The sequence below is a fragment of the Lycium ferocissimum genome, chromosome 4, assembly GCF_029784015.1.
Source record: "Lycium ferocissimum isolate CSIRO_LF1 chromosome 4, AGI_CSIRO_Lferr_CH_V1, whole genome shotgun sequence".
Classification (NCBI taxonomy): domain Eukaryota; kingdom Viridiplantae; phylum Streptophyta; class Magnoliopsida; order Solanales; family Solanaceae; genus Lycium; species Lycium ferocissimum.
This window is the reverse complement of record NC_081345.1, coordinates 36,950,603-36,968,934: the sequence shown is the minus strand read 5'-3', so window position 1 is coordinate 36,968,934 and position 18,332 is coordinate 36,950,603. Positions and strand designations below refer to the sequence as shown.

Sequence of the window (18,332 nt, the reverse complement as noted above, 5' to 3'; positions counted from 1 at the left end):
TACAGGAGTCAGCGTTTCATCAAAGCTTATAATAGCCTATTAGCCAACAACCTGCCTAGGCAAATATGGACTTAAAACATGCTTGTCAAGGAAGGAGCAAGAAGACAGTTTTTTGAAAATCTCTTTAGGATATACATAAAGTTTTCCTTCTGTGTTTGTTTTAGATCTGAGTCTTATTTTTGGAATAACCTATGATTATCAAGATAAGAACTTGAGAAGATAATTGTTTAGCACTGTATTTGTTAAGTGATATTGTATATTCACATTGAAAAAACATATATGAAAGATTCAATGATTAGTCATTCTCAACTTCCCCATACTACCGAAAAGTCACAATAGAATTACATGTTCTATATATTATGAGTATTATTTCGACTAGTCTCAGGTTTGGTCTTTGGAGATTCTTTTGTGAAAATGTTTTCCTTAAATAAATGTGTTCTTTTATTTTTGCTAGCCATTATTAGTTATAAGTTCTTCAATTTTGCTAGTAAAATTCTTCTTTTAGCAAGAAGGTTGAGTTATGAAATATAATTCATCCCTTGAATACTCTATGGACACATGGCATGATCAATCAACGATCCCACTAAGTATTTCTGGGCAGTAGTGTATTGGAACAGATCCTTAATTTCCCAAATTAAGCATAAGTAATGATTCTGCTAACAGTACTTCATCATAAGGAGCTAATTATTACACATCCAATTTTGCATAGACGATTCATGACAACAAAAAGGAAATCAACAGAATACAATATTTGACACCACAATTCACAAAGTCTTCTTACGATCGAGTTTCCAAAATCCAGTCTGTATATATACATATTTTAGAAACATAACCCTTTAAAAGATCACATCCAAAAAAGGCAAAGAAACTAAACAAGCCGATTTTGCAGAAGAAAATGACATACAAAATAAACAGTAACAACAGTTATGGCAGGGCTGGTTTATTCCTAGGGCTACCACCATGATGGTGCAAAGGGTCTGGTCCCATTGGTGCTTCCCTTAATTCTACATATTCACCCGACTTGTTCTTCCCATTCCATGAGCTTACTATTTTTGCGTGTCCATGTCCTTCATTACTTCCAGTTCCAGGTACAATAATGGTTACTGTCTCTTTCTCCTTCAAAAGCAACTGCAATGTTGAAAGTATATGTTACAAGGAGTAATAAATAAGACGACCTTCATAGACTAGCTCTATGAATATTTACACAAATAAATAAACAACCTTTCTGTTCTGAATAAGGTATTGCATGGTGGCTTTTCCATGTGCGCTTCCACAAATATAATAAACAGAGTCTGCAACAGAGTAAAACAAAAGGTGATTAAACAGTCTTGTAGAACGAGGACAAAAAAGAGATAAATATAAAAGGTTACATAACACAAAAAGAGAGATTCAAAACCATAGGATTGCGCTTGCATCATTGGGAAGAGGAAAATGCACAAGACCACCATTATGATCAAATAAGGGTATTGCTTGTTAGTGAATGGAGCCATTTGAAGATTTTAGCGTTACGAGATAGAAGCAGTACTAAAAGATTCCGATGAAGTAAATATAGGAACAACGAGCAATTTATAGAGGCGCTTTAGCATTTCTATTAACCACTATGAGAAGTGGATATTGATTAACTTAAATAATGATTACACATTGCAGCCATTTGATGATGTAAACTTAATGATTAGCAGCTACCTTTGGACAGCTATATATATGGCAGAGAAGAAGAAGATACGCATTATTAACCGCATAGACAGAGTACAGACCCTTAGTTGATGCTTGACACCCTTCTACTTCATCTTCTGCAGACTGCAATATAACAAGCTAATGGACGGCGCAACTATCACTTTCAGTCTTCAGGAAGTCTATAACCTAAACTTTTTCTAGCATTACATCATCCATATAATCTTTAGTTTGATTCCCATTTGACATTTTTACCTTTAAATTTTTAATGTGGAAAAGGGTTAAATATGCCCATAAACTACGTGAAATTGACCGGATTTGCATGATGTTAATATTTAAGCACAAACATGTTCTTACGGTCTAAATCTGTTCTTATTTTAAGCGCACCCACCAACTAGTCTAATTAGATGATTAACAAGTGAAAAGGGTCAAATGTGCCCTTAAAGTATGTGAATTGAACATATATGCCCTTCGGTAATAATACCCATAAATGATACAGACATACAGTACTTAATCAATCCGATTTTCTCAAATTTAACCAAGTCAAAAAATTAGTTTTTGAATGACAACCCCCCTTCCAACCCCACTGATTCCGTATAACTATGTTTCTTTCAATGAGAAAATCAACTCTCAAATAAACACACCTTTAAAAGCCTCTAACTCTGACCTATTTGAGCACACTAAAGTAAAATACAAGTATATTTTTTGTAATCGCTTTAACTTTTAGATGAGATACCACACATCTCAATATGATACCAGAGCAAAAAGACTTTTTGAATCGAGTCACTTCGTCGTTTATTATATATATATATATATATATATATATATATATATATATATATATATATATATATATATATATATATACACATAAAGTCACAGGCTTGATCATTAGAAAAGATCATACTCGCACGTGATCAGGAGGTATTTTGAGAATATAATTAAATATTTCTTCAATATGTTAATCTTTTAGACGAGACTATCACACACATACAATATACATCTTAGCAGTATGAATACTCTTTAGTCTTTAGTGATTGTTTCGTTCATGAAATAAGGGATTATAATTTTGCGATAAAATATAGAGCTATTTAATCCTATGCTTGGTTGAACTTTTCGTTATGATATAACAAATCTCGAAATTAGTCATCACAATTTTGATATTATTTTAATGTCACACTTAATGTAAGATAACAATCCCTGAATACAACCACTAAATGAGCCTTCTCCGAAGCTTTTAAAGTCATTTAACAAGGCCAATATTAAATTGAGTTTTTTTTTTTTTTTAAATCCAAATTGATCTATTTCTAAACCAACACAAATTCTATGTTTTACCCTGTTTATCTACTATTTTGTCATAACTAGAAAATCAAATTAAACCTTAGGGACTTTTCTGCTTCCTCTCCCCGCATAAATACAATATTTCAGAAAATTCAAATATGTAAAAAGTGACATAATAATATAAATTTTTGGCGCAATTAGAAATTATCAACTTAAATTGAAATGGACTTCATAAAGTAGGGGTATTTATGTGTAGATTCCCTCAAATAATTTTTAATTAATGAGGAAATAAGTTAAAAATAAAGAAGCTATGTTGAGTAAAAAATGGGGTTAATTATCCTAATTAAAAGATAGATCTTATCTTTTTGACGACGGGAGCATTAGGGGTTTTTCTTCTTCTTTCATCACAAATACGATGTTTAAGAACATCAAAAAACAATATGGTCCATGGCTAAATTTCTTTAAATATGTTGGCGCTTTTTCCTTAGTAGCCCTCTTCATCATCATGCTCTTTTCCACTAAATGGCCAACAAAAATCCAAGAACCTCAATTTCACGTAGTCTCCATATCGTTCTCTCCTTTAATGAATGCTTCTTCTCATGATGCAAAATATGTTATAGAATGGAACATCATCCTCTCAATCAAGAACCCTAATGAGGTTACAATTTTGATGTATAAAGAAACTCGAGCTTGGATATATCACATGGATGAATTATTTTCTGTGGCTCAAGTGGATCCAATCATTCAAAGCTCAAAGAAGCAAATGTTGGTGCCAATAAGGCTAACTACTTATGATCATGATGGTTGGCTAAGTAAAGGAATTGAAGAAGAATTTGCAAGAGACAATGAGGTGGTTTTTGATTTTTTGTTGCAGTCTAAATTTTGTGTTAACACTAAATATCGGTTTCGAAAGAGTGCAATTCTAGTGGTAGATTGCAATGATTTGAGGCTTGATTCATTTAATATGACCAATGGGATTATGTCTGGTAATGGGGGAAATTGCACCCAACAGTTATTATATTGATGCATGCCCAAGAAATTGTTTCTCATTTTGTATTAGGGATCTTTTTTCAATTTAAAGTCTGTACTTGTAATGTAGTCGCGTGGTGGACTATATCAACAATAAGAACCTTATGAATCCCAAGCTAATTATTGTATCGACTAGTTCGATTAATTTTTTTTTTTTTCAAAAAAAAAAAAAAATGAGTTTGGCACATTATGGAACCACATGAATCCCAGGATAATTATTGTATTGCATGCGATATATGTTTCAGCAACTTAAACAAAACTCTACCCCAGATATCCGCCGGAACTGCGTGGCCATTACATTATACATACTACATAGTAGTAAATTTAACGATATATTATTATATTCCTCAAATTGTGATTGGTTCTTAAGTGCGTTCGTCATTATCACAATGAACCATTGAACAGAGAAAAGAAAAGTAACCATCGGGAACCACTTTATTACATCAAAGAAAATAAGTTCCGCTAGTATTTTTGGTTTACTGAACAGTTTCATATTTTGTTCAACTGAAATGAGAATGATCTTAATGAAACACAAATTCAATCAATTGGGATGATATATGGAAATTTGAGAAGTCGTTTTAATCATGAGAAAAAAAATCCAAATACTTCATATTATGTGATTCTTTCTTATCAATTTTTGTTTCTAAGTTTCCATTTCTGCTATACAAAGAGTAGTAAATTTTGTATTTTGAAAATCAGTAATTTCAGTTATGCAGTGCTAATTGTAAGATGAAAATCATACAATTTCAGCAATGGAGGAGATTAGGTATACTGGGTATGGTCTGCGGCCAATCAAACCAATTAGTACAAGTTTGCGATTTTGTATGGTTAGGGGCTAGGGTGTGCTAAAAAGCTTGGCATGTGAAGTTCTTCTATAGGTGTTTGATAAAATCACTCTTCCTGCTAGCTGAAGTAGAACGGTCGTCACTTATCTAATATCTTTTAAAAAGAGGGACGGAAGGAAACATGGTTAACCACAATTTTTGGAGTCCAAAATATTCGGGAAGGCTAGCATAAAATAATTTATCAATTACAGTACCGAGATGAAAGTCTCATATACAGTTCTTAGGGGAGAGTTCCGCCTATCCCAATAAAGTACTATGATTGGTTCGAAGGACAATCACTATTGTCCTTAATATTGTTCATATTTTCATTCGTATATTTTCTTATTAATATGACGCATGATTCAATCAATTCACTTACTCACAACCACTTCTCCTTGAGTTTGAAATTTTTTTACCTTCTTCTAGCTATCTTGTACATATAGTTTTGCTTGTACGTTTAAAAGTTGTACATATTTATGCAGGAGGAAACTTTCTTTATTTACTATAGTACTGTATGGGAAGATCTTGCCAAGAATGAAGGAGCTAATTATTGAGACAGCTAAAAGAATACCCTGGTATTCTCGCAAAGCGAATAGCTATCACTGACTACCGTGGTGGTATGAACATGATATTTCATTACATACAAATAACTCTTCTGCTTTATTTATGAATTTTTTTTACACACACTGTCCCGACTAACAACACAGTACAATCCAACAATTGTAAACAATCCTCTCTACGTGCAAGCATCTGCTTTAATTTGTCGGTATGGAATAATTTCTTATCCAACTCCAGTAGATCATATTTTTATCGTTACCAATTATATGAAAAACATTCCATGACATTTATTGTTACTGGCGTATATTTTGAAAAGTTTATCGGAGTCAACTTCATCTCTCTATCTTGACCCTGTTGAAGATGAAATACTACCCATCGGGGCTCTAGCTTCGCATTCTACTGTAAGTTTGATAAATTTATATGACATACTCTGCATAACTGCTGATCATAGCTTGTTCGTAACTTATTGGTGTAACAGGGACTCACCAGATAACTTACAAGAGCGATATACTTAGTATTGTATCTGAACGAACATAAGAGAGAAGTTCCCATCCATTAGTTAGTCTACAAATGGAAGCTATGTGTGCTGTAAATACTATATCTAGCCTGAATCTACAAAATTGTTCAGGGATCAGTAAGGTGCTTCTACAACATAACTTCTCCATCTTCAGGTAGTCACTAGAGGAACAGATCCTTTAAAAGGAAGCATGCAAGAATAGGTCACATACTTCACACTATCTATCAACACGACAACAAAAATCCGAGAGATGGACTTTCGTCCGATCATGCCATCACCATCACCATCAGCTGCCTCTCTTGGATCAACTAGCACAGAGACAACCATTGAAGAAAGTGAACTATTTCCAGCAAGGTCATCTTTCTTTCCAGTTTTTCCATCATGTTCTTCAGATACGTTGTGAGTAACAGGAACGGAAAGACCATTAAGGATCCTTCTATTTCTCACCTTGTTGGTGCGTGTAGCATTCTGCCTCTGTTCCATAGAAACATTCCTAACAGTGGTAGCAGGAACGATGCCTCCCGGAGATGAAGATACATCAAACTGGAACACTTCAGTACACATGCCTGAGCTCAACATGGGCCCTGCACAAATGAGAAAAGAAAAGCATTAAATAGCCGGTAAGGGGAGGCTGCAAAAATGTCCTAGTTAAATTTGTTAAAGAAAGGTGTCCTCATTATGGGAAGATATATAGTAGGATCAGAAACATTAGGCACCTATGCATAAACAGCAACCAAGAAATGGACAGTACAAGTAGAAAGCAACTCCCTGTTATACAAACCATGTGTATTCTGAAAGCAACTATCTATTTAGAAGATAACAACTTAGAGAGAAAGATTTCTGTTCAATAAAGAAATAGTAACTAAGGACAAATATATCAAAAATACATGATCACTCACGTGATGTATGTTATACCATACACTTATATTTAATGAAGATAGGGAAGTGGAAAACCGGAATGTAATTACCAGTGACGCCTTCAACGAACCATTGCTGCATAGTTGACTTTGCTTTGTCTTTATCCCCAGAGCCAAGAGCCCGTTTCCCATCAGCAGGAGTTCGGTAATGATGGGGATGCCTCCCTGGGATGGCAGGGGCCAAATCTCTGGGAACTGCAAGACCTGTTTCTCCATTGCTCTGCTTATGAGATGCTATGGCTTTCTCACTAGCCAAAACAGAATGAATTATCAAGTTTCCATCAATCTTCACAAGTTTATCATTCCTGGGAACATACAAAGAGGCTATTAGAGGCTCACTACCATTGCCTGACCTCTTGAAATTTGGCTGACCGTCTTCTCCCTGACTGCAATTATTTCTGTACTTATGATCCCCTGAATAACTACTCCCATCAACGGCCAAAACTCTTCCATGATGCCTTTCATTGTACCCACTTCGACTTGTAAAAGGTTCTCTCGATCCTCCATATCTCAGATTTACTATAGGAACCAAACCACCAAATAGAAGCATGAAAAACAACAAACCAAGGAAACTAACGCTAGCAACCCTCTTAGTTTTCACCTCAGTCTTCTTATTCTCTACTTTCTTACTACTCGTCGCTGCTTGGGGTTTCAACCTCGGAATGGGAACCAAAGGCACTTGCGATCCTTGTGGCTTCACCATATAAGGCGGCGGAGCACACGGCATCCAAGGATACATCATTGGGTACATCCCAGGTGGGGGTGGTGGGGTGTTTCCCATCTGTGACCTTAAAGTCGCATTCTCTGACATTATATACGATATCTTAACATTCAAATCTTGGATAGTTGAATGCATTGTCCTAACCTTATCCTCTAACTCCTCAACATAATGTTTTTTCCTTTGCCTTGAAAGCTGAGCACTTTCTCTATTCCTCATCAATCTTGATTTCCTCTTTTCATCTCCTCCTTCACTATTGTTACACTCAACTACAAAATTAGATTTTTGGTATTTGCTTACTACATTGTTTGAATCTTCTACGCTCACTTTTTTTCTCTTCAAAGTTGATCTACATTTACTGTATTCTGTACTAATAATTTCCTCTAATTTAATTTCCTGTTCTACCACTACACCATATTTAATCAAATTATTTGGAGAGGAAGTTACCGATTTGCCCCTCGGATAAGTCAAAGCAGCTTCAGATACATTGGACCCACAATTGCCAGAACCCTGCGACTCCGGTGAAGGGCAGTTCAAAAGGGCCTTATAGTCATTTCCATTAGACGACACATTAAGGTATTCAGAGACATCCTCGTTCGGATCGCCGGAAATTTGGTTGGACAACACAAGGGAGTGGGACCCACTAGAGCTTTGACACGCCTCGGAAACATGACGTAATTCGGGAGACGACTTGAAAATCCGAGAAGAATCGATGGGTTGACCGAATCCAACTGGGTCAATCTGACCCGGTTCCAAACCCGAATAAGGAAAACTGAGACAATTAACATCAGCCTGGAAAGGAGGGAAGATATCGTCGAAGGATAGGTCGAATTCCAGGCCATCAAGCATGACTTCGTCGTTGAATGCACCTGATTCAACGACGTTACTGTTATTGTTATTTCCGTGTGGAATTGAGTGATCGCAGAAATGGTTTGTGGATAGCGGATCTGAATTCGCCATGAATATGAACTTTCAGGCAATAGATCCAAATGTGAGATTACAGAGACAAGAGAGGGTTTTATGTTGAAATGTATGGGGGGTTTTAGGAGAGTTATGCAGTGGGGTTTCTCATTTTGACGTAAGGTCAACGGTACAGTTAATGGAGTGCTAATCTCACTTTAGTGTGAAGCAATCTCTCTGTCTAAGATTGGTGATTTAAATCTAAGATTCACTTCCTTTTCTTTTACTTCTCTTTTCTGGATAATGTTAAACTAATTTCGAAGAAACTGCACGGTTTTCCCTTCACGTGGGCTGTTTTATTATTTTTTCCACTTCAAAATCGAACCTATGTGCCAAGTGGGACATAAAAATTTTAATGGTTTGGGATATAAACTTATAAGATATTATCAGTGGCGGAGCCAGGATTTTCATCCAGGGGGTTCAAAAATTCTAAAAGGTAAATACACGAAGAAGTCAGGGGGTTCAACATCTACTATATATACATAACAAAAAAAATTTAACTTTGAAAATACACTATAATTTTTTGCCGAGGGGGTTCGGATGAACCCCCTGGAGCCAATGTGGCTCCGCCCCTGGATATTATGATACAAAAATATAAATTTATGTTTCATAAAAAAATTATTTGTCTTGAGGGTAAAAATTAAAGACTAGCACAAATTAGGGCATAAGAGCAAATGACCCTAGACATGGGAGATCTGTCTCACCGGCACAGGTAACCAGTATTTTAACAGGTGAAAGCATGAGACGAGACGTTTTACTTAGAATAAAGCAAGACATTAAGTATTGGGTGTAAGTGCCCGGGATAATCAGACAAAAAAATATAGAATGTATATTAGAAGTTTTAAAAATTCATAGAGAATAAAATATATCTCATATTCTTACAAGTATAAATAATCCAATAATGTTAAAGTTACCACGAGACACAAATCAACTATATAGTCTTAATTTCCAAATAATTGAAAAATCACAATTTTTTAAAAAGATATTATCAAATTAACGACACATATTACCTCCCTATAAGTAAATAATCAATAAACATCATCAGTTATATAATTTTAAACATTACTCTTAAATGAATAAATACAAAACTGCTTTCAAACAACAAAATAATAAAAGTTTGATTATTTTGAGAGACATAGAATTAAGACATTAAGACCAATAGAAAATAAAGATAAAAATTTAAGTTGTCTAGCTATTTTCAGAAGAATATTCAAATGATATTCATCGATCCTCACAATATTTTCAATTAGTAATTATGCAATACTATGACTCGTTATTTGATTTACTTTCAATCTTCTTATTTCTACAGAGGAATCGAACTATTATTATTATTATTATTATTATTATTATTATTATTATTATTATTATTATTATTATTATTTGTCACGACCCAACCGGAGGGCCGCGACGGGCACCCGATGCTAACCCACCCGGCACCTCTTAACACACTTTCACATCACATCTAGGTGAGCCACATAGCTACATCATGCTTTCGTTCATCATTCATATTAATCCCATTGGGCAACAACACATCCATATCATCATTAACAACTATGCCCGTATAAATGTACATAAGCCGACGAGGCTAACAAAAATATTATCCCAAAATATAGGCCGACAAGGCCAAACACACCTAACCATATACACATGTCTACGAGCCTCTAAGAAGAGTATATCATATCATATAGGCATGTAGCTCCTAATTATATACACAAAAGAATCTATACCAAAGGCTGTAGCTCCGAATGAAGTGGAGCTCCGCTATGTAGTCCCTGAGAAATATAGCTATGGATCAAGTCTGTCTCCCTGGCCACCTGCGGGCATGACACAGCGTCCACAAACAAAAGGACGTCAAGACGAAGTAATGTATCGAGTATGTAAAGCATGATCAACATCAATATGAAAGCATAATAGATGACATATGAAATAGCATAAGATGGGAGATAATAGTATCATAGCACTTACTTGCCTTTCATAGGGACATTCCATTTCCGTATCCGTACTCGTTTACCTTTCGTATCCATTCTTGCATTCGTATTCACATTTCCATTCATACTCATATTGATGTCATATACATTACATATACGTAGTCTTTACATAACATTTACATATACTTAGCATATTCGTACTCATATTGATGTCATATACATAGTATTTATATAGCATACCCGACCACGGAGGTTCGGTGTTTCACATACCTGGCCCTACTAAGGCTCAGTGTCATACATACCTGGCCCTACCAAGGCTCAAGGTTATCCGTACCCGACTGCAGTGGTGTGCGCGCATTATATATATATATATATATACATATATATACATTCTACCCGGCCATATAAGCTCGGGGTTTCATAGTAGCCACACATAGGCACATATACATATAAGCTCATAAGCATCTTTAACATCATTACTGTCATCGTTCATTACGTCTATCCTTTAAGGATTACTTGTCATATAAGGAACTTAGTACAATCGTATCTTATCAAGGATCATAAGCTTAGTAGCTTTTAGAGATAGGATCATTGGAGAATATCATAGGCTCATAGAAGAATAGATATTTGGCCATAGAACCATGCCTTATGAAGAAGGGTTAGCCTTACATACCTTTCCGTTCAACTATTCTATCACTTGCACGTTCTTCTTCACGTTCTTCTTCAATGCTCACGTTTCTACCTTCATTAGAGTGCATACTAACATTAGAGAATCGATAGCGTAGCATTCATGACTAAAGCTAGAGAAAATTGGACAGCATCTCCTTTATTTATGCAACTTCCTCCATATCATATATCAACTCCCAAACATCAATACTAACATTCACAACATCATAACAATGGCCTTTATTTACCTACATTGTCCTTACTTTTCAATTCACTTCCAATCATTCACATTCATGGTCATATCACACGATTACGTTCATTCATATACAATGTCTATTCCATGTTCTTAATATCATTTATACCATGATTATAATCATAATGTATCAAGAATCATAACTCAATCCAAACATTTACTCAAAAGTGACACTATACCCACATTCATGACCCCTTATTTCCTTATATAATCCAAGTGTTTCAACTTTCAAATACCTTAAACAACATGAAAATGTCATAAAACTTACCTTAGATGGTGTAGGAATGAACCTTGGGTGCAAACACTTCACTTGAGAAAAACCTTAGTTTCACCTTCACTTGGATTCTTATCTTGGATGAACTTTAATGGGTTTCTTATACTTGGTTCACTTGGTTTGATGAAGTTGAATACTAATTTCTCTTGAAATCTTATGGGAGAAATGTAGAGAGATGTTTTAGAGAGAAGGGGTGTGAAATGGAAATGAAATGAAATAAGACTTGGATCCCTTATTAATAACACAAATTCGGCCCGATCAACACACGGACCAACATACGGTCCGTATAATTTATACCGACCGTATGTCCGGCCGTAGATTTGGTCCGAGAGAGGGTCTCAACGGGCTGAAAGTATGGCCGAACATACGGTCCGTATGTTTTATACGCCGATATGTTTAGCCGTATAATGCCCAGTGATTCCGAACTTGTTCTCGTCGACTCGTTTGATCTCCAATCCTTATGGAACCTTCTTGACACTTGTTTATCACCTCATTAATAATCTAAGGGACGTTATAATTCTTCTCCAAAGCCTCATTAAATCATCGTTAACTTGTTTCTCGTAAATCCTTTTCGTTACACATCATATGCCTTGCCTTCTCTTGGCAACCTTTCTCGTCTAACCTCGAACGTCTTTGAAATCTTACTTAAGGTCATCAAATGTCGTTCTTTACTTATTAAAACACTGTATACTTCGTACTCTTCGTTAGTCTATTCACTGTGCATCGACGAAATATTTTCCGAGGTGTAACATTATTATTATTATTATTATTATTATTATTATTTATTTGTTAAAAAAATTGAGAGTCAATTGTGCTAATTAGGAATTTTGACACATAATTTTGGAAGAAACTATTGAGTAAGCCCCGAATGTTGAGTGTTAGGTGTGTTTAGAATGAACAGTCGGGTGCTTAGCGCGTAAGCTTCACAAAACTAAGTCCCACGTAATAGTCTCTTTTGCAAATGTCCTGCCTGTTTGCAACAAATTTTAATATGCGGAAATAAATTACAACCACAAACAAAATATGAAGAAACAGAGATTTTATTGATGAATATTGTGGGTACAAGATCTGTTTACTCTCTTGATTCTTCTCTCTTGATATTTCTCCGTAATTCGAGGGGCGTTAGTAGCTTATTTCTCAAAGGTAGGATGATTTGAATTTGAATATGTGGACTTTCTTGGGATGTATTTGATCTCCATGAAAGGATATTGTAGATCTTCTTGAAGTATTTGGTTGTCAAGAAATATCCGGCCACATATTGACCTCTTCTTGAATACCCATGAGTTTATGGTATATTTGAGATGCCTCTTCAAGTGATTATGTGTCCTTTATATAGGCTTAATCTAGGGTTTAGGGTAGAGTAGTTTCCAAGAAACCCTAACACATATTGGGCTCAACTTGTAGAGTCCCGCAAAATTTCAATATCTACAAATGTCCCCTACTTCAAGGCTTGTCGGGGTGTATCTTTGTGAAATTTGAAGACGAGATTTGAAGTATTCATATAAATAGTTCTTTCATCTTTGCAGTTTTGTGACTTCGATGAAATATCACTTGGATAGAACAAGAGATTTGTCCCTAAACTTTTCCCCCGTTTCGTGTTTGACAAATTGACGTGACCAAGCAAACACAACCATAACTGCACTTGGATTTTGGCTCCAACAAAGTGAAGTTTCAACCACTAATTTGGTGTTCATTCAAAACCTTCAAGTACACAAAGAATTTTCCTTCCAGTATATAAGGAAATTTCTTGGTGTAAAGGAAGAGCAGCCACTTCCTTTATCTTACAGACTTCGGCTAAGATTTGACCCTTGAGGTTCCGCATATTTTATTTGAGAGAAGAGATGAAGGGCAGAGTTGTCCCACTGGGCGTGCTAATTTGTTTGCAACAAATTTTAATATGCAGAAATAAATTACAACCACAAACAAAATATAAAGGAACAAAGATTTTATTGATGAATATTGCGGGTACAAGATCTGTTTACTCCCTTGATTCTTCTCTCCTGATATTTCTCCGTAATTCGAGGGGCGTTAGTAGCTTATTTCTCGAAGGTAGGATGATTTGGATATGCGGACTTTCTTGGGATGTATTTGATCTCCATGAAAGGATATTGTGGATCTTCTTGAAGTATTTGGTTATCAAGAAATATCCGGCCACATATTGACCTCTTTTTGAATACCCATGAGTTTATGGGATATTTGAGATGCCTCTTCAAGTGATTATGTGTCCTTTATATAGGCTTAATCTAGGGTTTAGGATAGAGTAGTTTTCAAGAAACCCTAAGCACATATTGGGCTCAACTTGTAGAGTCCCGCAAAATTTCAATGTCTACACTGCCCACTAGTGCTGCTCGAGCGAGTGAGTCCCAAAAGCCCTTTTAAAACAAAGATAGTAACTCTTTTCAAGCATTTTTGTTGAAAAAAAAATTGGTACAATTCCAAAAAGATGAAACGAAAGGAATGTGCGATAATAAACACACACCTCTTTATCGGCATGCTATAGTATTACCCCAAAAGCCATTTAGCCAGCGCTGATCATCAACGTTGATAGTAGGGGTGTAAATGAATCGGGTTTTTTAATTACCAAACCAAATCAATAACGTCGGGTTTTTAACTCTATAAATCAAACCAAACAAATAAAAGTCGGGTTTTTCAATCTCGTTTTTTTTTCGAGAAAATTTTTCATACAAAATGTATAACTTTTACTCAAATATCTCTTTGGTCCTAGTAAGATACAACTAGATGATTAAGGTGTTTCTTAAGAAAATAACACAAAATATGAGATGGTGATGACATTGTATTAAAATATTTAACAAAAAAGATAATAAATTCGTAAAATAAATATTGTTAATTAATAGCCATAAAGAGAATGATAATAATCTAAAAATACTAAGTCATGCTGAAATAAGTACGGCTAATAAGTATTAATTACATGACAAAGCAACAAAAAAAAAGTTATGTAGTTTCACTCTCTAAACCAATTATGCAAAACTAAATCAATAGATATCCAACATTATTGTCATTCCTAGTGTTAGAATTGAATTTCTATTGTTAGCAGTAATGTTGAGTTGTTTTATTTTTTGGTAACTGGTGTTGAGTTGTTTTGGTTTGACTTTATTTGCGTTACTAACATTTATAGGCAATAAAACTTAATGACATTCAAAATTCTAAGTTCAAGCTTGAAATAATGTGTTAAAGGACAAAAACCATGAAAACATTTAAGAAATATTCATATATTACATTACAAATAAATATTTTTATGTATAAAATATTTTTAAAAATTGAATACATGTAATGTTGAGTTGGTTTGGTTCGGTTTGACTTTTCTTAACTAAAACCAAACCAAACCAAGTCAAACCAAACCACTGATAGGGTTTTTTTTTTTTTTTTTTTTTTTGTCTCAGTTTGACTCGAATTATCGGTTTGTCGGTTTTCTTTGTACACCCCTGGTTGATAGCATGTATTGATTAGTAATGTTATTACATCAAGTATAGCCTTTTTCTGAATTTTCTATCTGAACTATCTAGTGTGAGAGTTTTCTACCTAAATTATCACCAATTAGTTTGCAAAACATACCTCAATTATCAGTTGTTCACTTTTTCGATCTGCACTTTCAGCAACTAGCTTGAAAAACACACCTCATTAAAGTGAACAACTTATAGTTGAGGTGTGTTTTGCAAACTAGTTGGTGATAGTTGAGGTGTGTTTTGCAAACTAATTGGTGATAGTTTAGATAAGAAACTCTCACACTTGATAGTTCTAATAGAAAACTCAAAAAAATATGATACTTGAGGTGTGTTTTTGACCATTATCTCTTGTTGTATTCAATTTCATGCCTTGATTTAACTTCAATTGATTAAAAAGGAGATTTGAAAGGTAATTTTATTTTAATAGCTGACTTTGAGAAGTGTCTCACATTGTTTCCTTCATTTCGAAATTGAACAAACTTCCCCAAGATTAAATAATTGCAGGAATTTAAAAGGAATGCGACATTTGTCAAGTGTTTCAAGTGCTTTTTTTTCCCATCGCCCAAGGCTTAACCCATTAATTTATCCATTTATACATATTAGGAAAGACTTGCATATCAAGTGTACAACATTTTCGGAAGAGAGGCTATGATTATTGCACAGTTCTTTTTCAATTGAGTCTTAATCAACTAATTATACATACAATATCTGAACGATAGAAATCACATGCATCTTCAAGTATAACACGACCAGAGTCTTATTCATCGTTTGCCTAGTCTAGTAATGAGACTTAGCTATTCCAAAAACAACAGCATAGATAACAACTCGTTCCATTTTTCTCCATTGTGTGACATGTTTCACATGTACAGCATTTTGAAACGATGTTAAATCAAAGAAGGAACAAAAAAGTTGATAGATAACAACACACAGATAATCATAACAAAAAGACTGTGCACAAAAAGTGCATAACAGGGTCTTTTTTATGTACAATATGAGGATAAAACTACATAGTACAATAATCTAGTTCACCCTTAGTTAAATACCACATGTATATATAATATCCAAAGCATAGAAAATATGCATCTTGAAGCACATTACAGGCAACTATTAATTCGTCAAATGTTATGCATCATCAAACACATACGCCCGCCTCCATGATTCAGCATTTCCTAGCCTATTCCTCTTTTATAACTACTTTACTTTGCTGCACTCAAGCCGAGGATCTTTCGGAAACATTCTCTTTATCTCCACGACGTAGGGGTAAGGTTTGCCTACACTCTATCTTCTCCAGACCCCACTTGAATTTGAAAGAATCAAATGAGAAAAATACACTAAGACCCCTTTTTTTAAGTTTTGAATAAGCGTGTGTGTTGCAAATATTGTGTTTTTAACTTTTTTTACCAGATAATTAGCGAACAGGCTAAATAATACAAATAAATTTCAAGGGGTAAATAATATGAATAAGTTTATGGGATCATAAAACCCTCGAATAGTTTGTGCGTGTAGTTGACAATTTAGCCATAAGTTAGGTGTGTTTCTATGCCCTATGCCTAAATTATTATTTATATACTATTAATAATGCAAAATTATAGAATGCGGCTCCTATGTAATAATGTCCAATTCCATAATAAGATTTAAATATCATTATTCTTTTACTATATACTACTAGCTGTTGAATTAACAAAGACCAGAGTCCTTTTCCTCTTTCGTCAATTAGATTCACCGACTTTTCTTCACTTTCCACTCCTAGTCTCCCACTACACAAATCCACCTTACATAGCATCAGATGCTCCATGGGCGACCCGAATAGACCCGTTACCGGCTACCCCGCCGCAGCGGCGGCTCCTCCAAACCCCAACGGCTACTCCACCGCTCAACCGCCGCCTCCGGCCACCGCCTACCCTTACGCCGCACCACCCTATTACAACAACAACTACCCTTACCAAGATCCTTACACCGCACAACGCAACACCTTTCTTCGCCGAGTAATAGCTATACTTGTTGCTTCTACAATCATAACCGGAACAGTCCTCTTTGTTATCTGGCTTATAATCCTTCCACGTGTCCCCGAATTCCAAATCGACTCACTTAATATTTCCAATCTCAATCTTTCTAATTCCCTCATTACTGCTAATTGGGATCTCCATTTTACTGCTAAAAATCCCAACAAGAAGATCACTCTATACTTCGATGAAATTGCTGCTGCAATTTTCTATGAATCGTTATCAATTGCTGATACTACAGTTCCACCTTTCTTTATGGATAAACGAAATGAGACTACCCAAAAAGTTAGTTTTGTTGCTTCCGGTGCGTATGTAGAGAAATGGGCATTTGATGGGATGAATAAAGAGAGAGCTGAAAGGGGAGGTGTTGGGTTTAATGTGAGGATGGTAGCTAGGGTTAGTTATAAAGCTGGAGCATGGAGAGCAAGAAGGAGGTATTTGAGGGTTTATTGTGGGGATTTGTTTGTTGGGGTTGCGTTAAATAAGTCGTCTGGGAACTTGCTTGGTGGACCGAGGAAAGGTCGAGTTGGGCTGTGATGTGATGGTGGAGTTTTAATTTTAATTGAATTTTATTGACTCATTAGGTGATCTAGTTTTGTTTCATTCTGTATTTAGTTTTATTGTATAAGCAATGTAGTGAGGATAATGCTGATTGAATTGCGTTATATCGATCTGATATTTAAAAAAAAAAAAAAAAAAAAAAACTGATCTTGATTGTTTATTTATTCATATTGGTGTATACAGATCTTTAGGTTGTTCTTGTTGCTGTTCTGAGGCTATATTTTAGATGTAGAGAATGTGTTTTATTTCTACATTGTTCTTGGTTGTTGTAACTGTTTATTTGCTTTTTATGATATACGGTATAGCTAACCAAGTATGAAGGGCTGGAATTTTATATGTTGTTAGGAAAAAAAGATTGTTTCTGTGTACTTGTGTATATGTGATCTCAAATTAAACAATATGTATGGAAGCCCTTTCATGTCACTTAGGATTTCATTTTATTGGTTATTTGATATCTTGCAGTATTAGACTTTTGATGTGCCCAAAATAACTTATTTTACGGTTTCATAGGGCTTCACTAACGTCCTTCCAGTATGATAGCTTCTTTATCTCGAAGCGTTGGTCTAAATCATTACAAGGTAATGGTCTATACATTATCTTGATGACCTCATCATGTAAAAGTTTGTTCTTATATCCTGTATTGTCCTAGTTATAATATCTTATATGATATCTTTAATTTTTGAAGTGATGTGAAACAGTTCAAGGAAC

General features: G+C 35.0%; 3 protein-coding genes across 3 annotated transcripts; 1 reads left to right on the top strand and 2 right to left on the bottom strand.

Annotated features, from left to right (window-relative positions):
- Positions 1–798: 798 nt before the first annotated feature.
- On the bottom strand, positions 799–1,529 carry LOC132054669 (uncharacterized). Its single transcript, XM_059446644.1, has 3 exons — positions 1,397–1,529; positions 1,222–1,292; positions 799–1,128 (listed from the first exon to the last, which is right to left on the bottom strand). The coding sequence occupies exons 1-3, from the start codon at positions 1,488–1,490 to the stop codon at positions 925–927; spliced, it is 369 nt and encodes a 122-aa protein (XP_059302627.1). The 5' UTR covers positions 1,491–1,529; the 3' UTR covers positions 799–924.
- A 4,365-nt stretch (positions 1,530–5,894) lies between these two features.
- LOC132052682 (bZIP transcription factor 17) lies at positions 5,895–8,746 on the bottom strand. The gene is made up of 2 exons (XM_059444334.1): positions 6,849–8,746; positions 5,895–6,464 (listed from the first exon to the last, which is right to left on the bottom strand). Exons 1-2 carry the CDS (start codon positions 8,473–8,475, stop codon positions 6,031–6,033), a joined length of 2,061 nt encoding a protein of 686 aa, XP_059300317.1. The 5' UTR covers positions 8,476–8,746; the 3' UTR covers positions 5,895–6,030.
- Positions 8,747–16,750: 8,004 nt separating this feature from the next.
- On the top strand, positions 16,751–17,802 carry LOC132052680 (NDR1/HIN1-like protein 10). The gene has a single exon (XM_059444333.1). It carries the CDS (start codon positions 16,854–16,856, stop codon positions 17,598–17,600), a length of 747 nt encoding a protein of 248 aa, XP_059300316.1. The 5' UTR covers positions 16,751–16,853; the 3' UTR covers positions 17,601–17,802.
- The last annotated feature ends 530 nt before the right edge of the window (positions 17,803–18,332 follow it).